Source organism: Lacerta agilis, chromosome 12 (genome assembly GCF_009819535.1).
Source record: "Lacerta agilis isolate rLacAgi1 chromosome 12, rLacAgi1.pri, whole genome shotgun sequence".
Classification (NCBI taxonomy): Eukaryota; Metazoa; Chordata; class Lepidosauria; order Squamata; family Lacertidae; genus Lacerta; species Lacerta agilis.
In genome coordinates this window covers 29,940,709-29,955,175 of record NC_046323.1, presented here as the reverse complement: position 1 = coordinate 29,955,175, position 14,467 = coordinate 29,940,709, and the positions used below count along the sequence as shown (strand labels likewise).

Sequence of the window (14,467 nt, the reverse complement as noted above, 5' to 3'; positions counted from 1 at the left end):
GTTTAAATCTCTCTCTCTCTCTCTCTCTCTCTCTCTCTCTCTCTCTGTGTGTGTGTGTGTGTGTGTAAAGATAAGTAGATAAATAGTACTACTTTGCCATTTATATACAACTTCGCCTATACTGTACAGTGGTACCTTGGTTCTCAAACTTAATCCATTCCGGAAGTCTGTTCGAAAACCAAAGCGTTCCAAAACCAAGGTGTGCTTTCCCATAGAAAGTAATGCAAAATGGGTTAATCTGTTCCAGACATTTAAAAACAACCCCTAAAGCAACAATTTAACATGAATTTTACTATCTAACAAGACCATTGATCCATAAAATGAAAGCAATAAACAAAGTACTGCAGTCACACAATCAAGTCTGTAGCTGAACGGGGTTCCACGCAGTCACAAAAAGCTGCAAAAAACGAAAACACAAAATAAATAGCAAAAACAGATAGACCTCAGCGTAACACTCACAACGGAGCACGTTCGGCTTCCGAAAAATGTTCGCAAACAGGAACACTTGCTTCCAGGTTTGCAGTGTTTGGGTTCCAAGTTGTTTGAGTACCAAGGCGTTTGAGAACCAAGGTACCACTGTATTACCTTGGTTAAACCTTACCCCAGCTGTGCAAGGCAGGCTAATATTACAGGCTGAAAAAAAACCTGAGGCTCCAGTATGGAGGAGTTGAGAATTAATAATCCTCAGTAGCAAAGCAAGACTTGGCAGGTTTCTAACAATGAACATGCCTACTGCTTTTGTTGAGAAATGATGCCAGCTTTAAGAACCTTCTTACACATTTGCAAAGGATAAAGTTTTGATGAATGAGTCAATAGTATGGACTAATCCTTTGAGCAGATTTCTCTATCTATACCGTCATCATAGATCTGCCTGAGTTCCCCTTGACAGAATTCAGCATGTAGTGAGCAGTTGATATTTCCTCTATATAAATAGAACAGGCAGGTCAGCATTACTCGGTGTTTAAAATTATCTTGGCTTTGCTACACCCTAGAGAAAGTAGAACACCCTTTTATGCAGACTTATAAACATACACATTTGGCCATTGAAAACAAGCGGGAATATAATAACCCCCACGCAGAAAACATGACAGAAACAATGACACGGGCTGAAATTGCTAAGCGACTGAAGAAAGATTTTTTGAAGGCTTTGCAGTCAAACGACTACAGAACTCTGGAGGAGTTTTTGACTCAGAAGCAGATAGATGTGGACACAGTGTTTGAAGTGGAAGATGAGAACCTGGTCCTGGCCTCCTACAAACAAGGTAAAAGGAAGACGTGGTGACACCGGCATTTAAAGCTTGTGCAATTAAGGAAACAAATTGGCTATTCGTGGTTTAAGGGTGTTTGCACTTTGAAGGTATTGCTGCATTATCTAACCTTCTGGATCAGAGCTCACTTAACCGGTAAGTTTGGTATAGAGTTCCCTTTTCAGGTTGAGGACTGCAGGCCAGTGCAGAAGAGGAAGACAGAAGAAACAGCGGGGGGCCAGAAATGTTACAAGGCAGGCACCAAGTTATCGAGTGTACCGGTGTATTTGCAGCAAACATACACCCAGAGGTCAGGGGTGCGGGTGGCGTTGTGGTCTAAACCACTGAGCCTAGCGCTTGCCAATCGGAAAGTCGGAAATTGTCTGCAGACAAACGCTGGCTCCCTTGGCCAGTAAAGCGAGATGAGCACCGCAACCCCAGAGTCGTTCGCGACTGGACTTAACTGTCAGGGGTCCTTTACCTTTACCTTTTTCCACCCAGAGGTTAGAGCTGAGTAAGTCCAGGGCTCTGTTTCTGGCAGTACTCAACAGTATGCAGTACCAGCACCTTCCCCCAACCTCTACCCCCAAATCTTGCGATTTACTTACTGTAGCAACTTCATGGTGTGTACTGGCACCTTTTTTTCAAGAAAAAAGAAAGAAAGAACTGAGTAAGGACCATGTTTTCAACGTAGGCAGCAACCAGATATGATGCATATTTAACCCTTGAATGTAGATCATTGTTTTAACTGCCCACATATATTTCCAATATATCTGAAATTAGGATTCAGATTAAATGCATTAGCTACATGTGAACCACCCAAAGAGGCTGTTTCCTTGCCAATCCCTCATTTCATTGCCCCCTGCATTAGTTGGTCTGACAGGGCCCAAATCATCAGCAGAGTATTTACGCGTCAGGTCACATTTAAGATAGCTTAGTTATAGAGTAAATTCTGGCAGGAACAGAAGGTGACGCTTGCAGGTTGATGCACCCTGTGTAGCAGTCAGCACAAAGAGAAGAGGCTGTGCACGCACTCTGAGACCTTAAAGTATCTGTACACCACATTTGTAGGTGTGTCGAATTTGCTCAGCCTCCTGCCCCAGCTTGACCCTCCAAGCCACTTTTTAAGCTCCCAAGCTTTCTAAGCTTTTAAGTATATAGCAAAACGAACTTACTGCATTTCTTTGCCAATAAAAAAAGAGGAAAGAAGCAAAAGCAGTCCTATCTACTGGTGAGAGAAAAAAAAAAACAGGTTTCCAACAAGAACTGGACACTTGATGACAATCATTTTATTTATCATGTGGTAATCTGATTCAGCTATTGTTTGGTCATCTGAGCATGTGAAACCTTTCTCCAGTTGTGTAGCTGAAAGGGAAACCCAGAAATTACGTAGTAGTTAAAGGGGAAAGCATGCAAGAAAGCAGTAGAATAATGTAAGTCTCTAAAAATGTAACTTGGAGGCTGCAATCTTATCACATCTACCAAGAAGTGAGTCCTATTAAATTCAGCAGCATTTCCTCTCAGGTTAGTGGGACTCAGATAGCAGCCTAACACCCTCCCCTTGAAGATCATAAGTTGCTTTTGAGGCAACATGCTTAGGGATTCACTGCAATTCGGCCATGATAGAAGCTGGAGTCCACCCAAAAGCCACAGCGGTTACGCTTCCCTGATTTAAGACAGCTCAAAACAAATCTTGATCTGCCTATACAAGTTTTGAATCTTCGTTCTGCGAGTGTGAGTAGGATTCAAAGAGTCCCTTGCATGAGCAATAAACACTTTCGCTAACAGATGGGATGCCCATTTTCTCTCTCCAGCCCCCAGTTCCACATCCTTCCCGTTCCAGAGGGTCATTCAGCCCCCAGCTTTTTTCATGGGGTACAAGGGACTGCAGCTGGGAGGGAAGCCTCACTTTGCTAGTGGAAATCCATTCAAAGTTCTCTGGATCCTGGTTGCTACGGACAAAAGAAGAGTTTGGATTTGATATCCTGCTTTTTCACTACCCAAAGGAGTCTCAAAGCGGCTAACATTCTCCTTTCCCTCCCTCCCCCACAACAAACACTCTGTGAGGTGAGTGGGGCTGAGAGACTTCAAAGAAGTGTGACTAGCCCAAGGTCACCCAGCAGCTGCATGTGGAGGAGCGGAGACGCGAACCCAGTTCACCAGATTACGAGACTACCACTCTTAACCACTACACCACACTGGCTCCCAAGGGATGCCACACTGTGGTGTCATCAGGATAGGACCTTGAGGCAGAAGTCTGTGATTCCAGTCCTCAAACTGAATGAGAGAGCCCCCCCCCCCAATGCAGCAGGCCTGGCTTACCACATTTTGAAGTGAAGTAATGCCCCTTGCCACCTAAAGCAGGTGTGGAGAACTTGCAGCCCGGCAGATGTTGCTGAAGACAACCTGTGTTGTTATACCTGCATCATCCCTGGCCGTTGGCCATGATTGCTAGGGCTGATGGGAGTTCTACTTCAGCAACACTGAGAGGCCCATAGGTTCATTTGAAAACATTTGCAGGATTGATTTAAAATATTTTGTTAGGTTATGATTTGATACCTATTTATAAATATTAGAAGTAAGTCTTTTAAGTATGGAGATAAGGGTAAATAGGGTGATTTAGAAATGCGAAGATAAAAAAGTGGTTACATATGGAAGTCAGGGAGGGGGACGGGAGGAAGTCAAAGCTCAATTTGAGCAAAGATATATGTGATGAAGAAATTTTATTTGGTTGTTATAAAGGAAAAAAGAAAATTTAATAAACATTGTATTAAAAAATAAATAAAAAGAGAGGCCCGAAGGTTCCCCACACCTGACCTAAAGGGAGGGCACAAGGCCATTTAGTCTGTCTCTAAAGTTTCCTGACACTGCCAGACATTCAAATGAACTGGAGCGGAAAGCAGCCATGATGTCATTCCGCTCCTTGAATGTAAGGTGTGACAGTTGCAGTGTGGAATTCGGTTACATGAAGTGTGAACCACACTGCCCCAGTCTGGATACAATTGGAAGAAGGAGGAAGTTCTGGAATTTGAAGATTAGCTTATTGGCAGGAGAGAATGATGTTGAACCTACGGTGCGTATTAACATTCTGGGATGAAGCCATGCAGCTCTTCTGGGATGAGACCCAAGAGAAGATTCAGTGGAGGAAAGGCAGGAGAAGATAGGTATTTTCTCAGGTCTGTTCGTGTAGTTTAACACTTTTTAGTCTGCATTTCCTTCCTACAGGTGGATTGTGGACCCTTCAAAGCAGAGACTTTTCCTCCTTTCTCAACATATAAGCAGGCATAAATTCCAGAAATAAGGAATGTAAAATAAATTCCTAAATGAATAAAGAACCTAAAACATTTGTTAAGTTCAGAAACCTCATTGGGACATGCAGCCGTGAAGCAGGGTGAAGTGGCCTAACTTGCACTGGGCTGAGTGAGGTGATAGATGAAGGCAGGAATTTGATGCAGCGAGACTTCTTAAAGCAGGAAATGGGGCACCCGTGGCCTTCCAGATATTGCTGGACTCCCATCACCCCAGGCAACAGGGCCAATGGTCAGGGATGATGGGAGTGGTAGTCCAGTGACATCATTCCTCGGCCTAGTAAGCGGGGGAAGAGGAGGACACTATTTGGATTTTGCTTCAGGCAGCAAGTGTCTAGGGTCGGCACTGCATTTTGGTCAAGCATCTTTTGCATGCAGGAGTCCCAATGTGTGAATGAATCAAATCTCTACACCTGGAATGTTTTACTCCTTCTGAAAAGAAGGAATCCGACAAAAGTGCACAATTATTTATGAATTGCTTAGTTTAGAATGAATGGGGATTTCTGTGTTTGCAGAAGATACGTGTGTGCAGCTGAGCATGCATGGTTCTCCGCGCAAGGTTGAAATTCTATATACTGTATTAGCGACACAGATTAAGTTAGGTTCAGTATCCCCCTGCCTACAGAAACACGGCCAGCATAAGGTCACTCTTCTAACCTGGAATGCATCTGAGTGTTTTGCATCCATCAGAGAGCCTTGTTTTAAAAGACTTCCTTCTCTTACCATGACATCATAGGATCCAGGAACATGACTGTGGATGAACTGCTATTCAAAGGATTTCATTCATTCTCAATTGGGGCAGAACCAGGGGTAAAGCACAGAAGAGCAAAAGGGGACCTGGGGGGTCCTAGTCTCCACTGCTCTACGTGCCATTTCAAACCCCCTCCCCCCATTCAAGTCATATGCCATGGCAGTGTTAATCCTACCTTGTTGTTGTTGTTCAGTCGTTCAGTCGTGTCCGACTCTTCGTGACCCCATGGACCAGAGCACGCCAGGCACGCCTATCCTTCACTGCCTCCTGCAGTTTGGCCAAACTCATGCAGCAGCTTCGAGAACACTGTCCAACCATCTCACCCTCTGTCGTCCCCTTCTCCTTGTGCCCTCCATCTTTCCAACATCAGGGTCTTTCTAGGGAGTCTTCTCTTCTCATGAGGTGGCCAAAGTACTGGAGCCTCAACTTCAGGATCTGTCCTTCTAGTGAGCACTCAGAGCTGATTTCTTTAAGAATGGAGAGGTTTGATCTTCTTGCAGTCCATTGGACTCTCAAGAGTCTCCTCCAGCACCATAATTCAAAAACATCAATTCTTCGGCGATCAGCCTTCTTGATGGTCCAGCTCTCACTTCCGTACATTACTACTGGGAAAACCATAGCTTTAACTATACGGACCTTTGTTGGCAAGGTGATGTCTTTGCTTTTTAAGATGCTGTCTAGGCCAATATTCTATTAACTGTTCACTGATTGGGAATAATGCTTTTGAAAGGGTCATCGTGTACTTACCTACTTATTTATTTTTTTAACCAGGGTACTGGCTGCCTAGCTATAAACTGCAACATTCGTGGGCCACTGGGCTACACTTATCTGTTTTGTACGGCCACCTGGAGAGCCTGAGGGTCCTGCTGAAGCACAAAGCGACAATCAACTGCCGGCCCAATGGTAAAGCAGCAATCCACATAGCGTGTGAAATGGGCAACCTGGATTGCATCAAGATACTCTGCAGCCACGGAGCGAAAACCAACTGCTATTCGCTGAGCGGTCTCGCGCCACTGCATTTCTGTAGCGACAAAGCTGTCCATCCCTTGCGCACAGCAGTAATCTTGGAGAGGTAAGTCCAGTTGCAGGCCAACTGCACTGTAGCCCTTTGGAGTGCAGAGGAGAGAACATGGTGGTGGTGGGGAAGTCATTGCCACTAGAAAGCTAGCATGCCAGGGATGAATTTTGCTTTCTTCTCCCTGATAAGTTAGCTGCCAAATATAGGAGATTGTCTACATAGCAGCCTATTCAGATAAAGCTCGGAGCCTGCACGGGCAGCCAAAATGGTATATTTCTTTCACATGGTTTTATGCACATTTTATCATTACTAAAATATAGTGACAATTTGTCTTCAAATACAGAAGAGAGATAAGGCTTGAGCCCCCTTTTGCACTATCCTTATAAAACACTATCATGCCACTTTTAACAGTCATGGCACCCCCACCCCCCCCCACCCCCCACCAAAAATCATGGGAACTTTCACTTGTTAAGGTGCTGAGAATTGTTAGGAGTCCCTTGTTCCCTAAGATGTGGCATTATTACTTTAGTAAAAGGCTAAATTAACTGTGTCACGTTTATCCCACATGATGCCGATAACGTTGACAGCAGGACTAAGATTGCTGCCATGAGGAATTGTGGGAAAGTCCAAGGGGGCTCCTAAAAATGCGGCGTGAGCTGAAATGCTACATTCTGAGTGTGACCTACTTTCAGTACGGAAAATACTTTGTAGAGCAACAAGTATTCATCCTAAAGCAATATGGAACTACCTTGAAAGGAGAGATAAAAGCAACAACACTGGACTCCCTTCAGCTGCAAATGAAATAGAAGGGAACGTTTAAGTAAACCTTACATTATTCTCACTGGATTTTTTTTAAAATCTTAGTCAATGAATTATATAATTTAAGTTGCTTGACCGATCTAAACCTGCAGTTTCCCAGTTCTGGTCTCCCTTCACTTCTTTGTTGTAGCCTCCTTGCGTTTTAAGCATTGTTGCAAATGAAACTTCCAACTTCAAATGGAGAAAAACATAGTTCTGAGACAAGAAACATACTTTTCTTTGTTCTTGAACTACTGGGATTTGCAACAAATTGTTGCAGTGTGGCTTGATTTTATTCAGCCCTCCATTCCACCTCCCTGCAAAAGTCAGTCCACACATTCCATTGTCACTGAGCAAGCTCAGTCTTCATTGAGCTATTTGGGATGCCCCCCCCCCACTTACTGATCCGTTCCTTCTTCTGCATGGTGCTACATAATCAACAACATGCCCCATCCGAACTTCAGAAATAGAGGACTGATGACTGCTGCCCAATTAAATGGGGACGACAACACCTTTTAAAGATGATTAAAGTTTTTAAAAAAACGGGTTAAAATCAGCTGTGCTTTAAATGCACAAATGGTGCAAAACTGTTGTTTAGGATATTTAAAAAACCATGTGGAAACGTCTGCATGAAATCAGTAGGCAGCATACAGTGGTAACCTCGGTTTAAGAACAGTCCAGTTTAAGAACGATTTGGTTTACAAACTCCAGAAATAGTGTCTTGGTTTGAGAACTTTACCTTGGTCTAAGAATGGAATCTGAACAGTGGAAGGGCACCGGCGTGGGGAGGCCTCATTAGGGAAAGCATGCCTTGGTTTAAGAACAGTTTTTGGTTTAAGAACGGACTTCCAGAATGGATTAAGTTCGTAAACCAAGGGTACCACTGTATTTAAAAGAAAGAGAAACACTTTATATCAGGGAGGGTCACTTTTCTGTATTCTTGAGAGTTGTCCTGTTCTCCAAGTAGAAGAGTGGTTGTAGGACTCAGGAGAGTATGTGCTAGTGATGATGATGATGATGGACGATAAACTCTATACCACCCTCTAATCTGAGAATTCACAGGGCAGTTTACAACATAAAACAGCAAAATTATACCATTCTTGCTTACTACGTAAGTAGTAGATAGTTAGATTGATATAGCTGCTCACCAGTTAAATTATTCCCAGGGCAGCCACACCATTGATATAGCACTTTTAAATAATGACTAAAATCAACAGTAAAGTTCACAAACTGGGGATAGTTAAGTTGGTAGAGTATGAGACTCGCAGGGCCGTGGTTCAAGTTTCCCCCCACCCCGCGTGTGGGCAACAATTCCTGCAAATCGCAAGTGGTTGGACTAGATGACCATCATGGTCCCATCGCCAACTCGACAATTCTATGACTCTATTGATTCTAAAACACTCACACACCTTCCCTGCACCAGAGACAGCATAAAAAAAACTCACTGACACATGGGGTGCATATACTGATTGTCCACTAGATGGGATGTTGTTTCAAGTGAAAATAGTATATATGGTGACTTATGCAAGCTTCTGAGGCTGCTTTGAGCTTGGCAAGAGTTCAGGCGAGTACGCCTTTATGTATAGAAAATAACATGCAGCCCATGACTGTACCGTGGCATCTAGCTGTGTATATTCAGCAAAAAGATGCCATTGTTATTGCAGCACATGAAAACCTACATTGTGGGCCCTGGCTACACATGGGTGGTGCTGTGGGTTAAAACCACAGAGCCTAGGGCTTGCCGATCAGAAGTGGCGTTCGATCCCCGCAACAGGGTGAGCTCCCTTGCGGTCCCTGCTCTTGCCAACCCAGCAGTTCGAAAGCACATCAAAGTACAAGTAGATAAATAGGTACCGCTCCAGCGGGGAAGGTAAACAGCGTTCCATCGCTGCTCTGTTCGCCAGAAGCGGCTTAGGTCTGCTGCCCACATGACCCAGAAGCTGTACGACCGCTCCCTCGGCAGTAAAGCGATATGAGCGCCACAACCCCAGAGTCGTTCGCGACTGGACCTAACGGTCAGGGGTCCCTTTACTTTTACCTTTACTTGATATTTACAGGTGCTTTTACATGTAAAAGACTTGAGCAGGTGACCACGTGTCATTTATTGGAAAGGCTGTCCTGGTCCAATTCAGGTTAAAGATAATGAACCCCAAGAAGGGGGAGTGGGGGGGGGGGGCTGAAGTTGCCCATGAACAGGTAGCAGCATCTGGACAACACTCAGAGAAAAAAAAATTTCACAGTCTTTCCCACTATGGTAAGATGCATTTCTATCTAAATTACAGTAATCATTCCTAAATTTGCATCTATATGTATTCATTAACATTGGCCTAGGGTAGAGTATATTATTAACATATAATGCTTAGCATATGTGGATATTTTTTTTATCCCAATTGGCATCTGTATTGGATTTGAAACTGGTGTTTTTAAAAAGATAATTGTTTTTAACCGGGTTTTGGGTTTTTTACACATGCGACTGTTTTACATACATTTTTATTGCATCGTAAAATTGCCTCCAGTTGTATCACTGAAGGAGATTAATAAATTAATCAATAAATAATATGGACATTTTATGCAAACAGGTCTCCTCTTTTCCCCCCCTGGAAAGTGGACAGGCAAGCAGGTAGATGCATTCCCTCTTTTGGAGTGATACATTATATGGGCCCCTTCTAGACCAGAATCACAAATTTAGAAATATTCTTTGTTATAAGAGTGCTTAAGGTTGTGCCAAACCCATGTTTCCAACTTCCTCGGTTAGTGATGGTTGGGGTGGGAAGGCATTCAAACTCGCAATCTTCCTCATTTGTTTTGGAGACAGACAATCCTAAAAACACAACATAAAGGATGTGTGTGTGTGTGTGTGATATTTCTAATTGTGTCTTTATGTAGGAAGTTGATTTATTCCATTTAATCAACTAAAAAGGTCCCCGCAGTTACTTAGGCTGCATAGTTAAACAAATAATAATAATAATCCACACACGTACTCATAGAAAAACTGTAGATTGCAAGCCCCATCATAAAAGATTATACAGGTATTTTAAATCTTTTCTGTCAGAAATCAAGGAATGCCTTGCCCAAGATTATCCCTGCTTGCAACACATGCTGCATCGTCTGAAATCAGGGGAAGTATGTTCTTGCATTTCAACAAATGCAAATACATGCAAATGAAACTAGCTGATTAATTAATTCACTAAAACTCGTGCGATTAATTAAATGTCTGTAGTCAGGTTGCAGTCATGGAAAAAACAACAACACTTGCCCCAGTAAAATTGCTTTGATTTATTTCATACAGCTCAGCAAGTATATACCATAGTTTTCCATGTATAAGACTAGGTTTTTTTCCTAAAAATAATGTCCAAAATATGGGGGGGCCATCTCCCCCCCATTTTCTTAAATGGAGTCCCCAAAAATAGGGGTCGGCTTATAGGCGGAAAATGTGGTATGTGTCTTTAAACGTGGAAAAGAAAAAGAAAACCTCTTTCCAATGTTCTCTCTCTCTTTTCCTTCAAACAGGCGCAGACGTGAATATAAGGACTAACAACCAGAAGAGGAAACACCCCTCCACACTGTTGCTCGTTGCGGTATCCCTGAAATGGTGGCCTTTTACGTAGAACATGGAGCTGGGGTTGACTGTCGAAATGCCACAGAGAAACACCTCTGGCCTGTGCGGTCTATTGGGCCCTCAATGGCAAGGAACAGACATACAGCACAGATCACCACCTGATCTGTAGGATGCTGATCGACTATAAAGCCGACGTCAATTCACGAGACGAGGATTTCCGAACGCCTCTCCACAAGGCTGCTTGGAACTGTGACGGCGTTCTGTTGGACATGCTACTTGAGGCGGGAGCTGAGGCTAACTTCATGGACGACAACGGATGCGGCCCTTTGCAATACATCCTGAAGTAACAGGGTGGGCGGCCAAGTGCCCAGCCAGAATTCTGCTTCCAGCTGCTTCTCAATTATGGAGCTGCCAGGATATATCCTCCACAATTCCATAAGGTGAAAGCTTGTGTCTACGTATTAGTACGTACATATGCATCTGTTTAGATCAGAGATGAGAAACTGCGTGAATGGAAGTCTGTGGTCTTCCGCCTTTCAGATAGATTTTAAACACGTCTAATTCAGTTTGGGGATTGGCTGGTTTCACAACACCAGGCCTTGCAGGTGCCCTTAATGTTTGCAAAAATGCTCTTGCATGTCTTTGCGAGGCTTTCCACATCTGGGTCTTGTAAAGCCCAAATCATAGGTCAATGCTTTTCCTTTCTATATTTGATTACAGGCTTTTTCTTTCTTTCTTTCTTTCTTTCTTTGTCTTTCTTTCTTTCTTTCTTCTTTCTTTCTTTCTTTCTTTCCACATTAATCTCCATGCTAGAAAAAAAGCAAAGGAATTGCTTTTTATATATTTTTACCTTGAACACAGGCACGGGGAAGCTATGACAAGATGGGGTTAATATGAGAATTTTTTTTTAAACCATTCTATATGAAGTACATGCAGGTAATTCTAACATGATGAGATGAGCGCCTCTAAAACATCTGTTTAATACAAATAGAGTTAGGGTGTCAAAGTTCCAACCACTGCATATACTTTAATGGCAGAAATAGTATGCCCCATGTCACTTCTTCCAGCGCTGTCCTCCTAAACTACTCTGGAAAGATGTCTTGAGGACTGTAGGCAGCAGTTTTTTCTTATGGAAAATAATTATTCCTCGCACATGGTGAAAAATTCTTTGGTGCTCCATGTTTTCCAACTGCTAGTTTGCTTTGCCACCCTGGATCTGGCTTCAAGTTAATAACCATCCATTCATCTGCAAAAGCATAGAATTGTAGCATTGGAAGGGACCCAGAGAGGTCATCTGGTCCAACCCCCTGCAATGCAGGAATCTCAGCATACAGCAGTAATACAGAACCTCAAGCCTGGAAGCCCAATGCGAATCACTTATCTGGTCCATGGCCACTTTCGCCAGAACATGCCCCCTTCCTTCACTGGTTCCCTTAAGCTTAGAATCATTCCCACCCCTGCCATAAAACTCTTCTTCACAACCCTGAAGACTAGAAGTTGCTTTAAGAAAAAGAAAAAAAAAGCTGAATTTCCTTAAGATGCTGAATTTTCACACCAGGTACTGTAGTTACATGCAATCTGTGGGTGGATGGAATTGGCACAGCCTTAGAATAACACACACTGTATGCCTCTAGGTGTATTAGTCTGTTACAGCAAAACTAGGCAGAAGCAAACTATGATTATTTCAAGCTATTGAGTATAGCTGGGACTGATTCTTATAGGAATTGCCAATTAACATGGTGGTATTCAAAGCTAATCCTACTCAGAGTGGACTCAGTGAAGTCAGCAGACATGCCTAAGGATTGCAGTCAACAAAGCCCTGCACAGAATATACCTATGGAAATCAATGAACCTGCATTAGTAATAATTATTAACTCCCAATAGGCCAATAACATTGAATACCACTCCAATTTGGGTCCATTAATTTAGCAAGTTTATTCTGAGGCAGACTTAGTTGACTATTCTTACTTCTCTGTACTGGAGAAGAGAAGGAAAGTGATATTGCTCAATGAAGAAGACGGGCAAAAGCGAAGAAGAAGAAGAAGAAGAAGAAGAAGAAGAAGAAGAAGAAGAAGAAGAAGAAGAAGAAGAAGAAGAAGAAGAAGAAGAGAGTTTGTGGAGATCAGCAAAATCCAAATAGGTGATGTCTGTTTCTCTTAGCAGGTTTTGCAGGCCTGTTGCTCTTATCCCAGAGCAGTTGAGGTTATTGTGAATACATATGAACATATCAAGTCCACAGCAAAATGGAGAGCATCTATACCTGATGATGTCTTTGAGGTAAACATTTAATGATTTCTTGATTAAAAAAACATGCAGGTAACGTCTGTATATTAGTACTTTAATCTGGTTCTATGTGAAAGGTGAATGTTTAGTAGGAATGAAAGTTGGAGAACTCTGGTTAGTCAGGGATCACCAGCAACATCTGAAGGACAACCGTCTTGGCTGCCTCTGGTTTAAACTGTGGTTATTGAACAAGCCTGGATCATAATATACAGTTGATCCTATTCAGTATCATGTCCAAAAAAGCCTATTTCATTGAGTGACAGGTTCAGAACATTGCTCTGACTTGGCCAGCTCTGTCCTATTCAGTTAGGAGACATCAAATTGCATGGGAGAAATGTGATACCCAGAGCAATTTTCAATTGTTCTTTTAGCTGAAGTTATTGGGGTGGGGGTGCATAGAAAGATACAGTCTCATTTATTAGGTTATTAGGCCGCTATTGAAATAGGTCAGAGATTTTCCATAGAGAGAAAGATATTGACCACATTGTTTATGCATTATTTTGCTTTTGCAGATGTATAATGAATTCTACGAATCTCTGTTGAGGTGTGCGATAACACACCAAGATCACTCAAGCATTTAGCCAGATGTGCAATTCGAAGAATATTGTTCGATCGATGCCACAAAGGGATCCCTTTACTTTTCATTCCAGCGACACTGAAGATTATTTGCTCTTAGAACCAGAAGGAATATTGTACTGAGTTTGTCCAGCAGCCCAGTTCTGTAAAACTGGGGTTCACTCGCATGGTAGAAGTTAAAACCCAGGGTTCCGTGATATCACCCAGAACAAAAGGTCATGGTCAATTTGTATACAAGACTCATTTTATATCTGTGGATTACACTAAGTTCTTGAATTTGCTGCAGCCTGAACACAAGCCTATTTCATAATCCATTTCACTCCCAGCTTGTGTCAGAAAGAATATACATGGAACTCTGGAAAGGAATTAGGCCAGCTTTTCCATCTGCTTTCAAATCTAAATAATGACTGAGCTATGCATATCAGTGCTTTGAAAAGTCTGGCTTTCATTGACCCATACAAAACAAATATCATAAAGACTTATGTGCTAAATTAAAGAGACCATGTTTTTATTTGAACCTTTAGAATTCAATATACTAATAAACAGCCACATTCTCTGAGTGGATCCTGGTGTAGCCCCAAACAGCATCATTCATGTTTGAGGTGGTCAGGGATGATGGGAGATGTAGTCCAGCAAGAGCTGGAGACTCAAGTTTGAGAAACACTTGCCTTAGGAGATGGGTGCTTACATTTTTATAAATGTGCACTGGCACTTTCTGGAAAGATTAATTAATCCAATGACCATTCTAGCAGGAGGTTGGCATGTGTTTAAACCGAAAGGCCGCATCACATGTTACAGTTTGGTGGATTCATTTTGTCTGCAACAAGCAGAGGGAAAACTACTTTAAAAAGAAAAAGAAAAAAGTGAGGGTGTTTGTGTTAAACAGCCATATGGATGAGAGAGAAAACAAGGTCTGCCACAGTTCCC

General features: G+C 42.6%; 1 protein-coding gene across 1 annotated transcript; it reads left to right on the top strand.

Annotated features, from left to right (window-relative positions):
• The first annotated feature begins 853 nt into the window (after positions 1-853).
• ASB4 (ankyrin repeat and SOCS box containing 4) lies at positions 854-14,237 on the top strand. The gene is given in 10 exon segments (XM_033166081.1): positions 854-1,262; positions 6,078-6,334; positions 6,336-6,378; positions 10,633-10,662; positions 10,665-10,757; positions 10,760-11,121; positions 12,845-12,958; positions 13,477-13,501; positions 13,504-13,623; positions 13,626-14,237. Coding segments are annotated over 10 exon segments (1,332 nt in total). The 5' UTR covers positions 854-1,012; the 3' UTR covers positions 13,664-14,237.
• The last annotated feature ends 230 nt before the right edge of the window (positions 14,238-14,467 follow it).